This window comes from Neovison vison, chromosome 11 (genome assembly GCF_020171115.1).
Source record: "Neovison vison isolate M4711 chromosome 11, ASM_NN_V1, whole genome shotgun sequence".
Taxonomy (NCBI): Eukaryota; Metazoa; Chordata; class Mammalia; order Carnivora; family Mustelidae; genus Neogale; species Neogale vison.
In genome coordinates this window covers 136763031-136787991 of record NC_058101.1, presented here as the reverse complement: position 1 = coordinate 136787991, position 24961 = coordinate 136763031, and the positions used below count along the sequence as shown (strand labels likewise).

Genomic DNA, 24961 nt, shown 5'->3' with positions numbered 1-24961 from the left:
TTATAACAATGCTGAAGACTTGTGGTTTCACTTCCATAATTTATCACTTACAAATTTTAGTACAACTTTAATGCACCACACACACAGACTGAAATAATCCTCGGTTAGGAATTATTCTTTAAAATGTATACGGGTGTGTGCTTCTCTATGTGTTTGTATTTTTCAGAGAGGATTTGGAGTATGATTTACCTGATTTTGTACTTTTGTGTGGCAGAGACATGAGTATTGTATTATAATAGGATTGACAAATCCTTCTGTCCCTCTGTGACAATGCCTGGGGAATTTTTAAATGAGCTTTTTCTTTTTTTTTTTTTTAAGACTTTATTTATTTGTCAGAAAGAGAGAGAAAGAGATTGAGAGAACAAGCAGGGGGAGCAACAGGCAGAGGGAGAAGCAAGCCCCTCGCTGAACAAGGAGTCTGATGTGAGACTGGATCCCAGGAGCCTGGGATCACGACCTGAGCTAGAGGCAGACGCTTAACCGAGTGAGTCACCCAGGTGTCCCTTAACGGAGCTTTTAAAGAAAGGCATGGTTTAAAACTGGACCCTGCTTTGGAATGAGACTCATCTGAATTTTATTCTATAATTAGGTAATTAATGTGTGTGTATATGTGTACATTTCCATTTACATATATGTTCTGCTTTAAATTTCAGATCCTCTTTATTTCAGGCAAAGCTTCTAGACTTTCTTTGATGAGGCATCCTCCTTTTTTCTCGAAATGTCAGAGACTTGCTGGTCTTTTCCTATGTGCAATCTATTCTTGTCCTTCCTATCTTTCTTAACATCTTTAGTCCCTGCTTTTGAATTTTCTTGTATAGTCTTGAACTATTGATTCTTGAAGGAGACATTCTGAAACACCCACAAAATTTCCAGCATCATCTATATACTAATCAGGAAAAATTTTCTTTTCCTCCAATTTATATTTTCTCTAATTTAGATGTTCTTTGTGTTTCATGTATATATTGTCTCCCCCAAGGCAGTGATGCATATATTTTTACATTCTGCCTTGGGAATAACTTTCTCATCAGACTCCATGTTGAAAACATAATTCATGATGAAGAAACTGCCATTTACTTTGAAATTTAAAGACCATATTCTTTGGGAGTATTTAAGCCTCTCACTTTTTTCACTCTGTGAGGTCAGTTCTTCTGTAGACTATATGTGGTATAATTAATTTTTTTTAATTTTTAAATTTTTTATTTCTTTTCAGCATAACAGTATTCATTGTTTTTGCACCGCACCTAGTGCTCCTTGCCCTCTCTAATACTCACCACCTGATTCCCCCAACCTCCCACCTCCCGCCCCTTCAAAGGTATAATTAATTTTTAATTAGATTGTCCTAGACAAATCTAGAGCACAAACCATTTTTTTGTGCTGGAGAACTATTCCAAAATTCATTAAGTTTGTGTAAATCACTACCTATCTATACTACTTAATTTCTCAAAAATTAGAATATAAATAAATAAAAACTGAAAGAGTGTACCTTTTAAATATGTTTAAAATAGTTTGTGAAGTTAAAACTTCTATTTTACAAAGATTAGCTTCTATATGTTCCCAGAGTCTTTAAATGTTCATATGCTAACACCCAGTAACTCCATTTCTAAGATTTTTTTGGAGACAGCAATAATTACTGAATAAAGGTTTATCCTAGATCTTTTTATATACACACAAACTGGTATATTGTATTCCTTATATATAATATTTATTTGTGTGAATTTTTAACAAGTTGTATATTCATATATTGGATTTTTTGCAGCTACCATATATTTTGCTGTCAGATGTTTTAATAGCCTGAGAAAACTATCATTTTATAATGTAAAACAGAGGAATAATATTAAAAATTATTTGTCTGACATGGTCCAAGCTATGCAATATTTACATAGCAGATAAGCAAACTAAGTATTAAACATTGATTGCCTATTAGTAAGGGCATTAAATATATGGTTTTATTATTATTATTATTAATATACATTATAAAATATATATGTTTACAAAGTTGGCATCTCTTACATTGGTAATCAGAAAAAAAATGGATTTTTAATACTACTGTAAAAATAACTTTTTTAAAAAAGTAAAAAATAAAAAGGTAAAAAAAATCATCATCATGTAAAGTGAACTGGAGTTTAAATTCTCTAACTACTAGATAGTTCATAAATGGCTTTTCAAATATAGCATTAAACAGTCATTAGGGGTGGATGGAGTCTAGAAAGTGATGATGGAGATTCTTAAAAAGATATAAGGTAAAGGTTTTACACGCAAGAAAGATGAAAGACTTTTTCAAGATTATGCAATTTCATTTTATTTACATATTTGAGGGCATCTTGGTCTGAATGTGGATTGAAAAAGAAAAGATCAAATAAAGGAAATACACCAGGTTTTGTGGTAAAGATATTCAGAAATGTGGAAAGTTGTGCCATTTATTCATCAAATATTTATTAATCATGTCTTTATGTGTTGGCACAACTAGATATAAAAAATAAGGAAAATTCTGGGACCTCTAGGTCGTTCAGTCAGTTAAGTGTCTGCCTTTGGCTCAGGTCATGATCTCAGAGTCTTGGGATGGAGCACTCCTCACTGAGCAGGGGCTTTCCCACTTCTCAGTGGGGAGTCTGCTTCTAACTCTGCCTCTTCTCCTCTCTCTGCTTGTGCTCTTGTTCTCTCTCTCTCTGTCAAACAAATAAATTTTTTAAAAATATATAGAATATATAGAATAGATTAGAATATATATATAGAATAGATATATATAGATATAGATAGAATATATATATAGAATAGATTATCTGTCCCCAAATTAAAAGTGGAATTCAATAAGAAGTAAGCTCTCCCTGCTCCTCTTTAAGCTGAAGTAACCACTATGCTCTTCAGAGCCTTTTCTCTTAGCATTGTCTTCTTCATGTCTCTGGGACATCATGACGTATAGAATGGGAGTGCAGGAATTGATGTTGTCAGGAAAGTTGGTTAGACTTTTCTTTGTGTAATAGACTGTCTTGTAAAGAAATATTCACAGGAAGGAAAACTTAAGCCCTTTTCCTTATAGAATGGTTGTTTCTACAGGATTTCACTATAGCACATTCACATATCAATCTAGTCCCATGGAGGATATGATGAGAATCTCTGCACTTTAAATGGTTAGAGGGGGTAATGACAAGTATATATTTTACCATCAGTGAGGTGTGGAGATGTTTTTCTTCACTTCATAGCAAATCAGAGACTTAGGAAAATCTCTTCTTAACCAAAAGCACATGGTGGTGGGGAGACACCAAATATGTTTGAATACTCTCTGTAATTATTTTTTTAACATTTAGCAAAAATGAATCATTTGAGAAAGATTGTTTAAAACCTTATGTGCCAAGCCTAGTAGAGACAGATAGTAGTCGGTTTGCTAAAGCTATTAAACACTATTGAAACAAAACTGGTAATATTCTCTTAAGTTAGAACACAATTACAGTGTGGACCTCATTACCCCAATCTGAACCTTCCAGAGCCTCCTTTCTGCCTGCAAGTATTTAGATCTGAACTTCTTATTACATAACATTGTTTTGAAAAACGACTTATAGTGACAGACAACAGTATTCTTTCGTCCATAAATGATGATCTTATTAATTACACATGTATGTTATAGTGTAAACATATCAAGAGCATTTAGCATTTTTTTGTTAAAAGGAAGAGTATGGTGCCTATTAAAATGTAAAATCATATGAAAGTGAGATTTGAGGAAGTATTTATTGTCCCTAAAATACAAAATGGAAAGAAAAACGAATAGTTGAAATTAAATGTTTAAAAGTTATAAACATGTCAACTTCATTAATTTTTAAACTTTATATTTATAAAATTAATTAAGGGGCACCTGGGTGGCTCAGTCAGTTAAGCATCTTTGGCTCAGATTATGATCTCAGGGTCCTGGGATTAAGCTCCTCTTCCACACCCCCCCCCATCACATGAGGCTCCCTGCTCAGCTAGGGAGTCTGCTTTCTCTCTCCCTCCCTCTGCCTCTCCCCCAATTGTGCTTCTCTCTCTCTCTCTCAAATAAATAGATAAAATATTTAAAATAAATAAATTTAATTAATTAAATTTCAGGAAGTGTGTGGGTTTTGATGTGGCAAGAATTCTCCCTTTGCCCAATGCTTTCAGATAAATCAATGCCAATTTTAAATGAGTTAATTATTGGCAAAAGAAATTAATTTGTGCAATTATTAAAAAAAAATTCAAACACTTTATATTTAAAGTTTTATTTTTAATGTATGCAGCTTGTTAGGGCCTCTATAAGTAAAATATCTAGGACTTCTGGAAGGCATTGGAATGTTCCTAGTATCTTTTCATCAATTCTCACTCTGTGATTTTCTCTGAGTAATGTCAAGAACCTGGAATGTTGAATACAGAGTAGCTTTGTATAGACCTGTCAGAGATATCCTATATTGTTTATTGGTGAGGAAGAGATGCTAGTTGAACATAGTAGAAATTGTTCTGGATCAAGAGTACCAGTTTTGCCACGAGATACTATGATTTCAAATGAGGTAACAAATTCTCTAAGCCAATAGATGTTATAAAGGAAACTAATATCTCAATGTCTGATTTAATGATTATGATAAATAAATGTTAACTGTCCTCCCTCAGCTTTTATGCCCACAATGTACATTTGGAATTTCCCAGCAGTTTCCATGAAGGAGAAAGACAATTCAGGGAGGGGAGGGATCCTCTACTACTGATCTTTAAGCATGGAAATAAAAAGGCAAAAGGTATGGAAGGGATTATAATGAAAATCCGCAAGCAACCTCCTGCCCCCTTTTTCTCAACCCATCCCTGGGTCCCAGAGCTAATCATTTTTTTTTTCCAATTTATTTATTTTCAGAAAAACAGTATTCATTATTTTTTTCACCACACCCAGTGCTCCATGCAAGCCGTGCCCTCCATAATACCCACCACCTGGTACCCCAACCTCCCACCCCCTCCCCCGCCCCTTCAAACCCCTCAGACTGTTTTTCAGAGTCCATAGTCTCTCATGGTTCACCTCCCCTTCCAATTTACCCAAATTCCCTACTCCTCTCTAACGCCCCTTGTCCTCCATGCTATTTGTTATGCCCCACAAATAAGTGAAACCATATGATAATTGACTCTCTCTGCTTGACTTATTTCACTCAGCATAATCTCTTCCAGTCCCGTCCATGTTGCTACAAAAGTTGGGTATTAATCCTTTCTGATGGAGGCATAATACTCCATAGTGTATATGGACCACATCTTCCTTATCCATTCATCCGTTGAAGGGCATCTTGGTTCTTTCCATAGTTTGGCGACTGTGGCCATTGCTGCTATAAACATTGGGGTACAGATGGCCCTTCTTTTCACCACATCTGTATCTTTGGGGTAAATACCCAGGAGTGCAATTGCAGGGTCGTAGGGAAGCTCTATTTTTAATTTCTTGAGGAATCTCCACACTGTTCTCCAAAGAGGCTGCACCAACTTGCATTCCCACCAACAGTGTAAGAGGGTTCCCCTTTCTCCACATCCTCTCCAACACATGTTGTTTCCTGTTTTGTTAATTTTGGCCATTCTAACTGGTGTAAGGTGATATCTCAATGTGGTTTTAATTTGAATCTCCCTGAGGGCTAATGATGATGAGCATTTTTTCACGTGTCTGATAGCCATTTGTATGTCTTGATTGGAGAAGTGTCTGTTCATATCTTCTGCCCATTTTTTGATGTGTTTGTCTGTTTCATGTGGGTTGAGTTTGAGGAGTTCATGATAGATCCTGGATATCAACCTTTTGTCTGTACTGTCATTTGCAAATATCTTCTCCCATTCCGTGGGTTGCCTCTTTGTTTTTTTGACTGTTTCCTTTGCTGTGCAGAAGCTTTTGATTTTGATGAAGTCCCAGAAGTTTATTTTCGCTTTTGTTTCCTTTGCCTTTGGAGACGTATCTTGAAAGAAGTTGTTGTGGCTGATAAGAGATTACTGCCTATGTTCTCCTCTAAGATTCTGATGGATTCCTGTCTCACATTGAGGTCTTTTATCCATTCTGAGTTGATCTTTGTGTACGGTGTAAGAGAATGGTCGAGTTTCATTCTTCTACATATAGCTGTCCAGTTTTCCCAGCACCATTTATTGAAGAGACTGTCTTTTTTCCACTGTATATTTTTTCCTGTTTTGTCAAAGATTAATTGACCATAGAGTTGAGGGTCCATATCAGGGCTCTCTACTCTGTTCCACTGGTCTATGTGTCTGTTTTTATGCCAGTACCATGCTGTCTTGGTGATCACAGCTTTGTAATAAAGCTTGAAATCAGGTAAGGTGATGCCGCCAGCTTTATTTTTGTTTTTCAACATTTCCTTAGCGATTCAGGGTCTCTTCTGATTCCATACAAATTTTAGGATTATTTGCTCCAGCTCTTTGAAGAATGCCGGTGGAATTTTGATCAGAATGGCATTAAAAGTATAGATTGCTCTAGGCAGTATAGACATTTTAACAATGTTTATTCTTCCGATCCAAGAGCATGGAATGGTCTTCCATCTTTTTTGTGTCTTCTTCAATTTCTTTCATGAGTGTTCTATAGTTCCTCAAGTACAGATCCTTTACCTCTTTAGTTAGGTTTATTCCCAGGTATCTTATGGTTCTTGGTGCTATAGTAAATGGAATCGATTCTCTAATTTCCCTTTCTGTATTTTCATTGTTAATGTATAAGAAGGCCACTGATTTCTGCACATTGACTTTGTATCCTGCCACGTTGCTGAATTGCTGTATGAGTTCTAGTAGTTTGGGGGCAGAGCTAATCATTTTTAAGCCTTGCTGGTTTTCCCCATCTGATGATTAGCTCATTTGTGAAATATTTCTTTATCAACTTCATCAACATTACCTTTAGATCCCCTGCTTTGATAAATGAGAATATATTTCACTTCCCTCCCACTTTCCAAAATAATTACATGGCTATTCTTAGTTTTCCACTGATTACAATTTAAAAAGCAAAGCATCAGTTAAAAAATAAAAGAAAAATAAAAACATTTAACCATCTGTTTCTAGTTCCATAGGTATCTTTTGCCTCCTTATTTTGTAAAATGAGCACATTAGTTTTGCTGTTTCCCTCTACGTGTCTTCACTTCCACCTCCTTATTTCTGGTGGCTATCATGGAACTATTCACTGCCAAAGTTGATAACAACTTAAATTATAACAATAAGAATATTAAATAATAAGTTGATAACAACTTAAATTATATTCTATACCCATTGTTAGGTTTTCTGTAAATTCTTTATAAGTTGAATCAATTTGTATATCAAAAGTTTTTATAGTATCATGATATAAGTATTGTTTGCTGAAAGTGATAATTTATGCTAGAATTATATCTTTAAAAAAAAAAAACATGTTTTCTATCTCAACAGAGAATATTACTAACATCACTTTTAAATGTACTCTACCATTTCACATCCCAGCTGCCTTTATCATGACTCTGATAACTTTTTACAAGTTGTCAATTGGAGTCTATTTGGTCAAATCATACCCTCCCCTCTTGCTGTCCATCAGCTTTGTTCCATCTTTAGATGCGCTACACAGATAGTTTCAGTAGTGTTCTTCGAAGTTTTTCTTGAGTGGAATGCCTCTTTTGTGAATCTCCTGTCTTTTTCTTAATTTCCTTTCATTTTGTTGCAGCCCATTCTCATGGTGGCATGGAATGCAAAAATCTTTGAGTTCTTATGTATCTGAAAATGCCTTTATTATGTTCTATTTTCTTAACAATAATGTATATGAGATACTAGATTAAAATTCATTGTCCTTAGAATTTTGAAGGCTTGCTTCAAGTTCTTCTATAATCCATTATTGCTTTTTTTTTTTTTTTAAAGATTTTTATTTATTTATTCGACAGAGAGAGATTACAAGCAGGCAGAGAGGCAGGCAGAGAGAGAGAGGAGGAAGCAGGCTCCCCGCTGAGCAGAGAGCCCGATGCGGGACTCGATCCCAAGACCCTGAGATCATGACCTGAGCCGAAGGCAGCGGCTTAACCCACTGAGCCACCCAGGCGCCCCTATAATCCATTATTGCTAATGATTTTTTGAATACTGATTTTTTGCCTTCGATAATAACCTTTTGTTTAGTTTTTGTTTGATTGCTTATTTTTGTTTTCTTCCTGAAAGTTTTTTTTTTTAAGATTTTATTTATTTTTTTGACAGAGAGAGATCAGAAGTAGGCAAAGAGGCAGGCAGAGAGAGAGGGGGAAGCAGGCTCCCTTCTGAGCAGAGAGCCCGATGTGGGGCTCCATCCCAGGACGCTGGGATCATGACCTGAGCCGAAAGCAGAGGCCTTAACCCACTGAGCCACCCAGGCGCCCCTTCCTGAAAGTTTTTATAATCTTTTTCTATGTCATAGTCTAAATTTTAAAAGATATCTTAGTGCGGGTGTATGTGTATATTTAATTCATTCAATTAAGAGTTCAGTGGTCCTTCTTTCATTGAAATCTCTGTTATAGGAATTATTTTCTATTTTTAAGATGATTTTATCAATTTCAAATTCTCCTTTCTCTCTTAATAATTTCTGTAAGTTGAATGTTGAGCAAATCCTTCATGTCTCCTCTTCTTTCTTTTATGTTCTTCCTCTCTCATTTCCCTCTATTGTTTTAATTTTACATCCTAGAATTTTTTTTTGGTTTCATCTCTGCCCATTCTATTATATATTTTGTCTTGTCAAATATGTGCCTATGTGTGTGTGTACACAAGTATAAATACATGTATACCTTTTCCAAGACCTCTTTCTTTTTCACTTGTTTACTGTATATAATACCATGCTCTAAGTAATAATTTGGCAATAACTATTAATAATAATTTCACACAATTTAAGAAACATTAATTGAAACAGATTTTTTAAATTCAAGTTTAGTTTAAAGCCATATTTATTACATTATGATTTATTATTTTGTTACTTATTTCTGACTACAAATACAATGAGCACTTGGTACTCAAGCACTGTTTTAGTTCACTATTGGCTATGAAATTTAGAGCAGTCATTTAACTTCTATGTTCCAGTTTCAATAGCTATAAAAAATGATAATAATCCTTAACCTAATCTTCCAGGCTTGATATTAAAATCAAGTGTAAAGTCTCATTAAAGGCATTTCATGCAATATAAATGCAAGATATTATCTCCAGAAAAAGAATCTATGTAGTAGAACTGTTGGAAAATATGAAGAAAAGACATTAATTAACTTCTGGAAAAGAGCAGTAGAAAATTACTGATGACCTGTAGACACTTCAAGGGTGAGATCTGACTGGTCATGTTCCAAATGGAACATGTCTGCAACAACGATTTGGTAGCCAGTGAAGTAGAAATGTCATCCCATAAATAAAGCCATATTTGTATACTGCTTAAGCTAGGCATTTCTTTTGTGTGTGTGTGACTAGGACAGTTTGACTCATGATTTAAAAAAAATAATGACACCATTGTAGCCTCCTTAAAAAAAAGAAGAAGAAGAAGGAGAAGAAGGATAAGGAGAAGGAGAAGAAGAAAAGGCAAGCATCATTGAGTTACCTCCGTTCAGGGCTCTTGTTAACTACTGCAGAATATGTGGTAGTATAAACTGTAACTTATTGTTCAGTAAGATCTCTGTGATGTTGTTTACCATTAAAAGTTGGACTTGAGGATACATGGTTCCTTTAAAGTCAAGAGACATATTTATACAGGTTTTGTGTTATTGTCTTCTAAAAATGAGTTCTGCTAATATCATGTATCTTTCCAGTGATGTTCATCTCACATCACTGCCATCACAACTTACTGAAATGGAAATGTCTAAGCTTTGAGTGAAGGAATGCTTGATTTGTTTGACCTAGGTTGGAGTGTACTACTTCCTTGTTTTGCTGTTTTTATTATGGGTTTGCTACTGGACTCTGAATTCCATGTTTTTGAATTCATAACTTGGCTCTGCCACTTACCTGTCTGACTTTAGGCAAATTAATTCGAGAGCTCTCAATGCCTCAATTTCCTAACACTTAAATGGGTATAATATTCATAGAGTTTCTATAAGGATTAAACGTGTTAATGTATATAATTGTAACAGTTAGTGTGCATTACTAACTGTTATTGTCATCATTATTATTATAATTATTACTGCAGGATTCTTAATTCCTGAAATATTTAATTATAGTAAATGCACAGACTTGTATTGAAACTTAAGCTAAGATGTGTGTGACACACAATAAATATATATAATATTCATATTTGGGTAAATTTTTTAAAATATGTACTAACACTATACTAATGATATAATAAATGCTGTATTTAATAACACAAGAAAAGAAAATATGTGCCAATCTGTTCAACAGACTTAATCATTCTTCAGCATATATTTTATTGGATAAAATTTTGCTTTTTGCTGGTTGTGGTTTTGAGGAAAAAAACAAGATTGATCAAGGAAATAAAAAACTAAAATTCATTTTTAAGTGTTCATTTATTTAAAATAAGTAATGCATTAACGTGCCTTAACTCTCTCTCTTTTTTTTTTTTTTTTAAGATTTTACTTATTTATTTGACACAGAGAGAGATCACAAGTAGGCAGAGAGGCAGGGAGAGAGGGAGGGGAAGCAGGCTCCCTGCTTAGCAGAGAGCCCGATGTGCTCGATCCCAGGACCCTGAGACCATGACCTGAGCCCAAAGCAGAGACCCAATCCACTGAGCCACCCAGGCGCTCCTATGCCTTAACTCTTAAAAGAAAAAAAATGCTTTAACTCTTAAGAGTATAAATGTACATATATTGATATCTCTGGGCAATTTATATCCCCTTCCCACCTAATTCTCATTGCAGAGGTGACAATGTTTCAATCTCTTATGTGTATTTCCAGAGATATTTTAAGGATATATAAACAAATGCATCCCCCCCCCTTTTTATCGAATGAAAGCATACTTAACACACTCTTTCCTCCTTATCTTTTTTTTCGCCAAAAGCTATATTGTGAGTTGAAGTCTATTATCAGTAGATAATAAATAAAGTTTAGTACATAATAATAAAGTTTAGAAAACTTTATTAATGACTTCCACAGCCTTCATTGGATGGATATACCTGACTAATCTCACCAGGCCACAGCTGAGGGACAATTTTGTTGTGAACATACTTGCTGTTATAAAAGTGCTGAATAAATAATATTTGTACAACTTAAATTAGTTGGTGTATATGTAGTATACTGTATGATCATTTTTAAGAAAAGCAGTTACTAGGTTGGGGGTAAATGCACAGTAAATTTTTGAAAGAAAATTTAATTTTAAATTTATTTGTGAATATTAATACAGGTGGATAGCACACAACTCAAAAAGAAAAAAAATGAATGGTAAAAATAAGACTCTCTCCTATCACTTTCCTATATTCATCCAGTTCCTCAAACTATAGATAATTAGTCTTATTCACTTTATATTTATATCCTTCCAGAGACATGTGATGTATATATGTGTATGTAGAAGAATTCCTTTTTTTCAAGTGGACTTTTGTATTCTATAGCATAACATTTTATAGCATTAGAAGACTCTTGCCTAGATGTTTGTATAAACATAGATACTGGGCTACACTGTAAATATTCATACTAGGAGCACACTATGTATTGCCTTATCCCTCAGTCTCAGCCATTGTAGATCTTATAGTAAAAATGATGTTTTCTCGGACTTTCACTATAGCTCATTGTTTTCCCTGGATGGATGAATAGTGATGAATTCTGTACATTGCTCTGTCCTCGAACAAGGATTTTCAAATCTACTGCCATCTGCCTCCACATTTGGCTCACAACATGCATTCTTGGGTTATTCTTTAGCCTCATCCTAAAAATTACTTTCACGTCTCTCTTAAATCCTTTATTTCCTCAGCCATCCTCTTTCTCAGTTCTCTTTCTGCTGTATCACAACTCCCAGGAGCTTCCTAAAGAGACTTATGGGGGTGGGGTGGTTAGGTTTTTTTTTTTAATCTTGTATATTAAAGCATCCCTTTAGCTTATTCACTCACATGATTTTTCTGGACATAGAATTCTCAGTTTAAAATATGAAGCAATTTTTCAGTTGTCTTTCTGATTGCCAGTGTTGCTAATGAAAAAAATGAAAACATCCTGATTCCTTATTCTTTGCACATGACAACTTTTGTTACTCTTCCCCGTGACAACTTGTGGGATCTTTTACTGCCTCTACTGTTCTAAAATATCAGAACACCTTGCTGGTATGAACCAGACACCCTACTGAGTAGTTGGAAGGTCCTATTAATCAAATTTGATTCCCTTTAGTATTAGGAAGTGATCTTAAATTATATTGCATTATATTTACTGTATTTATTATATATATATTTATTATATATGTATAATACATAGGATAAAATGTAGTTTATATTAAATGTAATGTAACATTTATAAATCTGCATGTAAGTTATTTTTTTTAACAAAATGAACAAGAGTACTATTAAAGAGTGCTTACCACTTCAAGAAATTGCATAGATGCTGCATGCAGAAGAATTAGCCCTACAGTAATGATGCCCTCCAAACAATGGAAATAAGTATTCCTTATATTTTTAAAATATTTTGGCAACAAATGACTAAATTTGACATACCACATTTTAACATTGATCTCTCATACATGAACACATAAATATATAAAATATATTCTACTACTCTTTATGGTAGAGACTATTCTAGAGAATATAATTATTGGTAAGTAACAATAGTTTTTAAAAAGAGAAATTAATGTAAGTTCCAAGTGTCAAAGTTACTAACACCTTTCTTAAAAGAGAAATTTACATTATTTTCTTAAATATTTTACAATCATTCCTCATGTTTAATAAAAGAGCTTTTCCTTTCCTATGCTTAAAAATATATATATAAGTTTAAAGCAAATAGAGACAGCATATATTTATAATTGATAATTCTTATGTGGATTTAATATACTAATGCAGATTTACAAAATCATAGCATATAATAGCTATGGTCAATAATAAGTATGTAAATATTCATTTTGGGTTTTCAACCCTTTTTTTTCCCAGATCATCTACCTTCTTACCATAACAAAAGTGTTCAGTGCACAAATAGTATGACTGAATGTATGTGATATTAACAATAAGAATATTCCATCAAGTGGTATATTCCAATAAGAAGTGGAAGTAGAATTTCATTAGTAGTTTTCCTTTATTGAACAAAACGTTATCATCATCTTACATCTAGTTATATTTGAAACATATATTTATTTTTCCTTTTTAAAAAGCTGAAACATACTTAAAATTGTATTACATTTTTTATTATTGTTACTTTTCAGTTCTTGGAATAATGTGAGAACTAGCATAATTGACATTATGCTATTATTATTCAAGATTTGTGTCATTTCTCTTTGTTTTCAGCATGCAGTGACCTGGAGTTCAGGGAAGTGGCAAATAGATTGCGGGACTGGTTCAAGGCCCTTCATGAAAGCGGAAGCCAAAACAAGAAGACAAAAGCACTACTGAGGCCCGAGAGAAGCAGTAAGATTTCTAAATTTCGTGTGCCCTTGTCTTTGATACGGGATTTTATTTTCAATGAATCACTTAAATCGAAGCATATATTTCAAAATTTATTCTTTGTTTAGGTGCTGAACAAAAATCAGAACATTGTGTCTACTTCCAAACACACTCATAGTATTTTGCAAGGAAATAAAACACTTGTGACAGCTCTGATTGGTTAAAAAAAAGAAATAGTCCCTCAGAGACATTAAGTTGCAGTTGAAGTGAAAGTATGGGAATATTTTTCAGTGTTTTGATAGCAGTGGAAAAGACTAAAACAATACAGGAAATAAAGGTAAGATTAATAGAGTACTTGAGATTTTACAGACACAATTAGCCCCCATTCCTCCACAGGTTACTCTTTTCATCATGGATTTGCAGATATTTCTACTTTGATCTAGCAAAGCCAGTAGACAAAAAAGATGCTTTCAAGGGCACAGTGCAAATCAAATTAATAAAAAAAGAAGAAAATAAGAGCCTTATGAAGATTATATTATTCTTTTATCATCTGTATAATTTCCTCAGAGTGTTTTCTAATTCCTTAGAAGTAGAAAATGGCAATTGAAGTAAAACACTTGTCATGAAAATTTTATGAACTTTTCATTTTATGTTTTTTCATTTACAAAAAATATACACATTTAACACATGTAAAACAAAGATATTGAAATATAAGTTTAATTTGGGGAGCTTTCAAAGATTGAAGTATTTTCTCTAAAATACAAGAAGTGGTGGCAGGATAGTAATTAGAAGCAGCCTCTTGTAGTTGACAAAGTCCCAACTGTTCCCTTCTTGGCTCATTTGTGACATGATCCATTCACTCTACCTTGCAATCCTCAAATACCAATTTCTAACAAAATCATTTCATAGATGGGCATGGTTATCTATAACCTGTATTTCCCAAAATATCTCACTTTTTTCTTCTCATCAAGAAATTTTCTATAATCCCAAACTTTCATATTTATGAATCTTATATATGTCCTTAAATAATTTAATAATTCTTTTTAATTAAACTAATTCAGTTATCACCGATAGACATAATAATTATCTTTGGATGTGTGATGACTATGAATATAGGTTTCTTCTTATGAATGTCAGAAAAAAATTATTGCACTGTCCCTGCTCTTCAGGAGTGTTTCTTAGGTTTGTCTTTGGAATTATTGATTACATTTTTGGTAGATGTTAATTTTTTGGATGCTGTGAGTGTAAGTAAAATGACTAATCTCATTTAATAGAAACAATAGAGTATATTTGGCCTTGTATTCATAAAGCAACAATATCTGAGGCAGGATAAAATTTGTTCCAGATCCTAGCATATTGATTAAAATTCATGTCTACACCTATCCAACCAAATCCCATACTTGAATATTTTTTTTACTCTTTTTTAAAAAATTTCTTGATCTCAAATTTCTCCTTTGATCTTAAGTTTACACTAGTGACTGCCCCCATATTTGGAGATGGATAAAAGGAGAGCTTGTAGTACATTCAACATATTGCTTAGCTAATTGTACATATTCATAAATATCATTTCCCTTTCCAGCTTCTTTTTTCCAGAAATGAGGCATTCTCAACATAGTGGGTTATTTACAAGAAACTCTTAGGTAGTTGAATATCATTGGAAAGTAAATGAAAAACTGGGTAAAGGATTATTTATACTACTTGTAAGGTTAGAGACTAATTGAGAGTAAATTCCCAAAAGGAAGTAATCTTTAAAACAAGCAAGACAAATTACTAGAAGAAAAATGGCTAATTCCCTCAATTCCTCAGATCTACACATCATCTGAGTGAGTTCTTTCCTGACTCTATCATATTTAATTTGTAAACCAACCCATAATATTATATTCCCTATTTCATTTCTATTTTCATTTTTCCTTTGTAACATTTTACACTACCTACTATAGTAAAAATCTACTTGTTTATTTGGTTTATACTCTCTCTTTCTCTCTCTCCCTCCCTCCCTCCCATCCTCCCTTCCCCTACCCCACACATACTGGATGATTATGAACTTAGTGAAGTCAGAGATCTTTATTTACCACTATATTATCAAAATACAGAATTGTTTGACACATAATACTCCTAAATAAAAATGAGCAATATTAATGAATGGAAGAAACAAAGAAGCAATCAAAATACTACATTATCTGGATATAACACAATTTAATCAATCAGTTTTTTCCTAAGAATGATTGTTTTTGTTTATAATTCCATTATTTTCTCCATGATAACCAATTATGCAGTTGACTGCTATGCTTTTATTTCTAAGAAGTGGAAATGATGGGTCAAAATGTACATGCATTTCAAATGATAAATTATGATAGATGTTACAGGCCGCTTTGCAAAAATCTCAAGGTATTTCTAGTTTCTAACAGCAAAACATAAAAGTTAACTTTTGTCTTAATCCATGGCAGCAAAAATATTACCATTTTTTTTAACTTTTCCATTCTGGTGAGCGTGCTATCATAATTCATTGTTAATCTGATTTTAATTCCCTTAATTAGCAGTGAATTTGAACACAAAATATTAGTGGGGGAAACTTTTATACAGCAAAACAAAATAAGAAGTGGTGGCTCTTTCAGCTCAGGCTACTCTACTTAAATACTATAGACTAGACGGATTAAACAATAGACATTTCTCAAATTCTGGAGGCTGGGAATTCCCATGTCACGGTGCTGCTAGATTGGATTCCTGGTGAGGGCCATTTTCCTGTTTGTAGACAGACATCTTTTCCTATGGCACTCAGCGATCTCTCTAGGGTCTCTTCTTATTAGGGCACCAATCCTCCCATGTAGCCTGTACCTTCATGACCTAACTACCGCTCAAAGGCTCCATTTCCAAATACCATGAAATTGGGGGATAGGACTTCATCATATGAATTTTGGGAGGACACAGTTCAGTACATAGCAAAAATAAAATAGCACACATACACGAAACACATGTAAAACCACTAGTTACGTCAACTTACATGTTTAATTCTAAGAAAGGTATATTAATGGATTCCATTATAATTGTATTTAATAATTCCTTCTAGTATTTTGGGGGGGTTGATATGTGTTCCTACTCTATTTTTTAGAATGTATAGATTTATTTCTGTTCTAACCATTAATAAATTATACTTCATATCACATTATTTTATTACATTATATTCTACTTACTGCTTTTTTTGGCACAGATTTCACCTAATCTCATAGTAATATTATTAATTCTACATTTAATTTTATTACACTTGATTGATATACTTGTGAACATTTCATTGCCAATTTTTCTTTATTACTTAGGTTTAAATGTTAAACCTATTACTTAGGTTTCTTGCAAGCAACTGTATTTGAACTTTGAGTTTTCAATATGACAGTGGGAAAACTTGTGATTTTTTTTTTATAATCAAGGTATAATAATAAAGTCAACATAAAGCACAGAAAAATATTCTGATAAAACACAGAATGTTTGCCATTTAGGAGATTACCCAGAAGACAAAGAAAATCTTATTTTCACAATTTCTTATGAAGAACATACCAATAATCTAAGAAAGTGTTGTCATTTTAAAAGAGACACAAATTTTAGTTTTGTATCTGTATAATATTTGATACTAATTTTAAAAATCTTATATAATAAACCTTTCAAATATTAATGAGCACTGACCGTGACAAAAAAATTGAGGGATCCTTTTGTAGTTTTTTGTATTATATAGATTTTGTCATATGTTTTTGGAACAATGAGTCATTTTATTTTAGGGTAAAATATGCTTTTTAGCAAAGTCATATCTTGCATATCTTTAATATCAAGTTGCTTATATCATTATTTTTCCTAGTAAAGTATTACTTATATAGATATTATAATTTTAAATTATAGTAATTTTTATTTTATATAGAAAACTACGAGTTCGATATTTTAAACTCTTATGCATTAGCATTTTGCTGTAGATGAACAGAATTTGTAAATATGTATTTTCTACTTTTTATAACAATACTTGTTTTTTATATGTAGTTTTTTTTTTTAACATTTTATTTATTTATTTGACAGACAGAGATCACAAGCAGGCAGAGAGGCAGGCAGAGAGGCAGACAGAGAGAGAGAGAGGAGGAAGCAGGCTCTCTGCTGAGCAGAGAGCCCGATGTGGGGCCCGATCCCAGGACCCTGAGATCATGACCTGAGCCAAAGGCAGAGGCTTAACCCACTGGCCAGCCAGTCGCCCCGATATGTAGCTTTTTAATCAATAAAAATGAACATGTTTATTAACAGACCCAAATATGTAAAACTTGAACTATAAAATTCATTTTGAATTGTAAACGAAGCAAAAATTTGTAAAACTTGAACTATAAAATTCATTTGAATTGTAAACACTAGAAGAAAAAATTTAAAAACATGCTTTATCTTTTTTAGAAGTGATCTGGATATTTAATGAATATATATTAATTTAGCATGAGTCAAAGATTTTAAGTCATGAAATGATCTTGAAAATATTTCTAAATTTCAAGTTGGCTTTTATAAACATAATTATGTTGACATAGAATTTATCATAGTAAGGATTTAACTTGTTAGAAAATATTTTAATATGTTAAAACAGATATTTTTTTTTAATCTTAAACATCTAGTAGATATAATAGTAATTTATTCAATCAGTATACCTATATAAATTTAGGGCAAACATGTCCAAATATAATAAAAATGTATGTTTGTATTTTATATACACTAATATATAATATAATATAATATATATACACATATATATCTCTCTCTCTCACATTTTCCTTATCTTGTTATCTATTGATGAACACAGGTTGCTCCCATATCTTGGCTATTATAAATAATGCTGCAACAAACAAGCATATATATATAACAAGCATATATCTCTTTGAACTAGTATTTTGCTTACTTTGGGTAAATACTTTATAGTTAAATTATTGGATCATGTGGTATTTTTGTTTTTAATTTTTTGAGGAATGTCTGTACTGTTTTCCACAATGATGGTAGCAATTTACATTCTTACCAACAGTGTACAAGTGTTCTTTTTCTCTACATTCTCACCAATACTTGTTGTTTCTTATCTTTTTTGTTTTAGCTATACTTACAGGTGTGAGGTGATATCTCATTGTAGTTTTGATTTGCATTTCCTTGATGATGAGGGATGTTGAGCATCTTTCATGTCTCTATGGCCATCTGTAGGTCTTTTTTGGGAAAAAACGTCTATTCATGTCCTTTGCCCATTTGTTAATCAAGGTGCTTGTTTTATTTGGTGTAGAGTATATAAGTTCTTTATATATTTTGGATATTAGCCCCCTATGAGATATGTCATTTGCAAATATCTTCTCCAATACAGTAGGTTACGTTTTTGTTGATGGTTTCCTTTGTTTTGCAAAAGCTTTTTATTTTGATGTAGTCTCAATAGTTTATTTCTCACCTTTGTTTTTCATGCCTTAGGAGACATATCTAGAAAATGTTGTTATGGCTATTGTCACAGAAATTACTCCTTATGTTGTCCTCTAGGATTTTCAGATATCATGGTTTCAAGTCTTTAACCCATTTGAGTTTATTTTTTGTACATGATGTTAAATGTGATCCAGTTTCATTCTTTTGCATGTAGTTTTACAGTTTTCCCAACATCATTTATTGAAGAAATGGTCTTTTTTTTTTTTTTAAGATTTTATTTATTTATTTGACAGAGAGAAATCACAAGTAGGCAGAGAGGCAGGCAGAGAGAGAGGGGGGGAAGCAGGCTCTCCGCTGAGCAGAGAGCCCGATGCGGGACTCGATCCCAGGACTCTGAGATCATGACCTGAGCCGAAGGCAGCGGCCCAACCCACTGAGCCACCCAGGCGCCCCAGAAATGGTCTTTTTAAAACATTAAGTTTATTAGGAGGTCATCTTTTTAATTTCTAAAAATTTTAGTAATAAGTAATTTATATAAACACTTATATTTCTTAAGCCAATCACAATAGAAATTCCTTAAGAGACTTTATAATCTAATTTAGTAATACCCTCTGAAGATAGGGGAAAATACACACACACACACACACACACACACACACACACCTGCACATTCATGTATACACATGCACATACACACACAAGTCAAGTTTAAAATTGTTATATTTTAGTTGTCAGTCATATACAAGCGTAGAAATGTAAAACTCTCTGGTTTATATCAAAGAACTGTCTCTCATCCTTGCCTCACATTTACATTTTTATAAAGATTATGTTTATGGAGGATGAAATAAGTTGTGATTATGTAGTTAAATATGAGAATTGATGCTCTACTGATGTTTAAAGAGGCCTTTAACATTGTTTTCGTCCTGATATGCACTCTTATGGAAACTGTGGATGAAATTTTGCTTGAGGGACTGGAGAGTTCAGTTGTCCATTTGGGCTTTTCCAAAGCCCATCTCAGAAGACATAATGTCTAGGCCAGTTCCAATTAATTCTTTTGGCTTCAGATGGTTTCTCTTGGAGTTGCTCTTGGAGTCTGGATCCCTTGAAAGCCCCTGATGAGGCAGAGTCCTAAAGTTTGAGTGGTAGCAGGAGGTTGAGGGGTACGACTAAGAAGAGAAGAGCCTTCATGAATATTAGGGTGAAGACCATGGGATCCAAAGGATGTTAGCACTCCAAGTATCAGCACTATTAAAAAAAAAAGTCAAATAAATACAAATCTGGACTAAATGAAGAAAAACTTTGGCATGAGGGAAAAGAAAGAAAAAGAAAAGGGTAAGAGTGTTGAGTGACGACAGATGAAAAGATTTTAGGGAACTGAAAGAAAGGTTGAAAATGATAAAACAAAACAAAGTTACACAAGGTGGAGGAAGAACAAGAACTGATGGGAAGGCAGAGTTCTTAAATGCACCATTGTAAGGAGATCCTAAGTTTTGCAAAACTTCATTGTAGTGTCCAATTATCTTTAAAGAAATGTTGCCATTTGTAGAGATTTTGTAAGGAAAGAATGGCAGTAAGAGTCCTACTCAACAGAAAGAGTCAGGGTTTAAATCCCCATTCAAGAAAAGCCAAGAAGTCTTAAGTTTAAGAAGATTCTCACTCAAACAGAAACTAACAGAGAAAAGCATTGCTTAACGGAATCAATATAACTTACAGTATCATAACAATTATCTCATGGCTCTGGGTTGGAAATTGTGACTTACCATGTTTTCCTAGCCAGGAAGGACACAAAATATATGAGGACTCTCCATGAGTACCTGAAGACAGTGGGATCCAAGGGGGTATTCAGCACTTCAAGCCACAGCACCATAAAATGTCAGATAAATGCAAGTCCAGATTAAGTAAAGAAAGGTTATTCACTCTTACATTTCATGAAACAAACTGAGGGTGCTGGGGGTTGGGGGATGGTATTAGGGTGGCTGGATTATGGACATTGGAAAGGGTATATGTTATGATAAGTGCTGTGAAATGTGTAAGCCTGATAATTCACAGACCTGTACCCCTGGGGCAAATAATACATTATATGTTAATAATAATAATAATAATAAAGTCTATTGCAGTATGGAAAATGCTTCAACCTCAGGATCTGCAAACATGTCAAATCAAAATGAAAAGCTTTTTTTTTTAGGTTTTATTTAAATTCAATTTAGTTAACATAAAGTATATTATTAGTTTCAGAGGTAGAATTTAATGATTCATTATTTACATATAACACCCAGTGCTCATTACAAGAAAGTGCCCTCCTTAATGCCAATTTCACCTAATTTTCCCAACACCATTTGTTGAAGAGACTATCTTTTTTCCATTGGATATTCTTTCCTAAGAATTAAGATTAAGATTAGTTGACCACATAGTTGAGGGTTTATTTCTGGGCTCTCTATTCTGTTCCACTGATCTATGTGTCTGTTTTTGTGCCAGTACCATATTGTCATGATGATTACAGCTTGAAGAATGGAACTGTGATGCCCCCAGCTTTGGTTTTCTTTTTCAACATTATTGTGACTATTCAGGGTCTTTTTGAGTTCCATACAAATGTTAGAATTATTTATTCCAGCTCTGTAAAAAATGCTGGTGTTATTTTGATAAGGACTGCACTGAATGTGTAGATTGCTTTCAGTAGGATATATAATTTAACAATATTTGTTCTTCTAATCTATGAGCATGGAACGTTTTTTCCATTTTCCATTTCTTTGTCTCTTTATTTGTTTCATTAGGATTCTATAGTTTTCCAAGTATACATGCTTGGTTAGGTTTATTCTTAGGTATCTTATATTTTTGGTGCAATTGTTAACAGCATTGATTCCTTGGTTTCTCTTTCTTTTGTTTCATTATTGGTGTACAGAAATGCAACAGACTTCTGTGCATTGATTTTATATACTGAGACTTTGCTGAATTCTTATATCAGTTCTAGCAAGTTTTTGCTGGAGTTTTTCAGGTTTTCTACATAGAGTATCATGTCATCAAAAGAAAGCTGGAGTACCCATACTTATACCAGACGAACTAGATTTTAAACCAAAGACTATAATAAGAGATGAAGAAGGACACTATAGACACTATATCATACTAAAGGGGTCTATCCAACAAGAAGATCTAACAATTATGAATTTGACCCTAACTTGTGAGCAGCCAAATATAAATCAATTAATAACAAAGAAACAAAGAAATTCATTGATAATAATATAATAATAGGGGAATTTAATACTTCACTCACAGCAATGGCAGATCATCTAAGCAGAAGACTAACAAGGCAACAAAAGCTTTGAATGACACACTGAATCAGATGGACTTACCAGATATATTCAGAGCATTTTATCCTAAAACAGCAGAATACACATTCTTTTTGAGTGCACATGGAACATTCTCCAGAATAGATTACATACTGGGTCATAAATCAGGCTTCTACTGGTACAAAAAGATTGAGATCATACCATGTATATTTTCAGAACACAATGCTATGAAATTTGAATTCAACCACAAGAAAAAAAAACTGGAAAGTTCACAAATACATGTAGGTTACAGTAATTCCAACTAAGAATGAGTGGGTTAACCAGGATATTAAGGAAGAGTTAAAAAATACATGGAAGCAAATGAAAATGAAAACACAGCAGTATAAATCCTTTGGGATGCAACAAAGGCAGGTCTTACAGGTCTTCCTAAAGAAGCAAGAAAAGTCTCAAATACACAAGCTAATCTTACACTAAAGGGACTGGAGAAAGAACATCAAATAAGTCCTAACTCCAGCAAGAGAAGGGAAATAATAAAGATTAGAGTGGAAATAAATGATACAGAAAAAATAACAAATTTTAGAACACATCAATGTAACTTGAAGCTGTTTTTTTTTTTTTTTTAAGAATTAACAAAATTGATAAACCCCTGGGCAGAGTTATCAAAAAGAAAAGAGAAGGGATCCAAATAAATAAAATCATTAATGAAACAGGAGAGATCACAACCAGCACCACAGAAATACAAATAATTAAAATAGAATATAGTGAGCAAGTATATGCCAGCAAATTGGGCAATCTGGAAGAAACAGAAATATTCCTAGAAACATAAACTACCAAAAGTGAAGCAGGAAGAAATAGAAAATCTGAACAGACCCATGACAAACAAAGAAATAGAATCAGTAATCAAAAATCCCCCAACAAACAAGAGTCCATGGCTGGATGGCTTTCTTGTGGGATTCTACCAAACATTTAAGAATTAATATGAGCCACTGTGGAAAACAATATGGAGGTTCCTCAAAAAGATAAAAATAGAGCTACCCTATGATCCAACAACTGCACTATTAGATATTTATCCAAAGGAAAAAAAAAATAGTGATTCAAAGGGGCACATGAACTCTAATATTTATAACAGCAATGTCCACAACAACCAAACTATGTACACACACACACACACACACACACACACACACACACACACTGGAATATTACTCAGCCATCAAAAAAAGAAAAATTACCATTTGCAACAAGGTGGATGGAACTAGAGGACACTATGCTAAGTGAAATAAGTCAGTCAGAGAAAGATAAGTACTGTATGATTTCATTCATGGAATTGAAGAAACAATACACATGGCCATAAGGAAAGATATGGACAAATAAAATAAGGTAAAAACAGAGAAGGAAGCAAAACACAAGAGACTCTTAACTATAGGAAACAAATTGAGGGTTGTTAGAGTGGAGGTGGTTAGGGTGATGGGGTAATTGGGTGATGGGCATTACAGAGAGCATTTGAATAATAAGCACGGGGTGTTAATATGTAACTAATGAATCCCTAACTTCTACCCCTGAAACTAATAATACACTATATGTTAACTAAATTGAATTTAAATAAATAAAATAAAATAAAATAAAAAGGAACAAATAATCACTCTACTGAAACCGTTCCAAAAAAAAAAAAAAAATAGAAATGGAAGAAACACTTCCAAATTCATTTTATGAGGCTAGCTTTACCTTGATTCCAAAACCAGACAAAGACCCCACTAAAAAGAATTACAGACCAATATCTCTCCTCCTATTTTTTGTATCCATGATGAACATGGATACAAAAATTCTCATCAAGATACTATCTAATCAAATCCAACAGTACATTAAAAGGTTTATTCACCATGACCAAGTGGGATTTATTTCTTGGCTGCAGGGTGGTTTAATATCTGCAGACCAATTGATGTGATACACCACATTAATAAATGAAAGGATAAGAACCATACAAACCTCTCAATAGATGCCGAAAAAACATTTGACAAAATACAGCATCTTTCTTGATAAAAACCCTCAAGAAAGTATGAATAGACAGAACATAGCTCAACATCATGAAGTCCATATATAAAAACCCACAGATAATATCATGCTCACTGGGGAAAAACTGAGAGCTTTTCCCTTAAGGTTAGGAAATGGCAGGGATGTTCACTTTCATCCCTGTTGTTTGACATAGTACTAGAAATCCTAGCCTCAACAATCAGACAACAAAATGAAATAAAAGACATCCAAATTGGCAGGGAAGAAGTCAAACTATCTCTCTTGGCAGAAGACTTCCTTTTACAGAAAAGAGTAAGCAGGACCAGCAATGCTTTTGTGGATGAGGAGGCCAAATGTGTGGAGTAAGCAGGTAGCAAATTTGGGCACTTTAATGGGAAATAATATTTATGTGCTCAGCAGATTCTCAGAACATCAATTAAGGAGGGATTTTGTGCATCTGAGTGCTTTTGTCCTTGCTCAAACGTATGAAAAGGCCAAAGTTTAGGAGTCTAGAGGAGGAGAAAAGCATGGCTAAAGTTTGGTCAAGTCAAAGTTAAGTGGCTAAGTAATGGACAACTGAGAGCACTTGGTCAAACTTTATATCTAAGTATAAATGACTCTTTTGTCTACCAGGCAAGAATATGAGACAATTAAGCCTCTTATTTCCTCATAATTTCCAACCTTCTATATATTTGGTCTGTGTTTTGATACATTCCTTGCACTTAATTGTCCAGACCACTAATTTGATGCTTCACAGTGGCAATTCTCTACAATTCACCCATAGAATTACTGGTCTGGGAAATTATGTTTTTAAGTCTAGAAAGTATTTTTGTACATTTT

General features: G+C 33.3%; 1 protein-coding gene across 2 annotated transcripts in view; it reads left to right on the top strand.

Annotated features, from left to right (window-relative positions):
- Positions 1-24961, top strand: part of SPOCK3 (SPARC (osteonectin), cwcv and kazal like domains proteoglycan 3) — a 494982-nt gene that overhangs the window by 423350 nt on the left and 46671 nt on the right. For both annotated transcript variants that reach the window (XM_044224808.1, XM_044224807.1), the window contains one exon: positions 13329-13448. In XM_044224808.1, coding sequence (XP_044080743.1) covers positions 13329-13448 — 120 coding nt within the window. The remainder of the gene's footprint in view (positions 1-13328; positions 13449-24961) is intronic.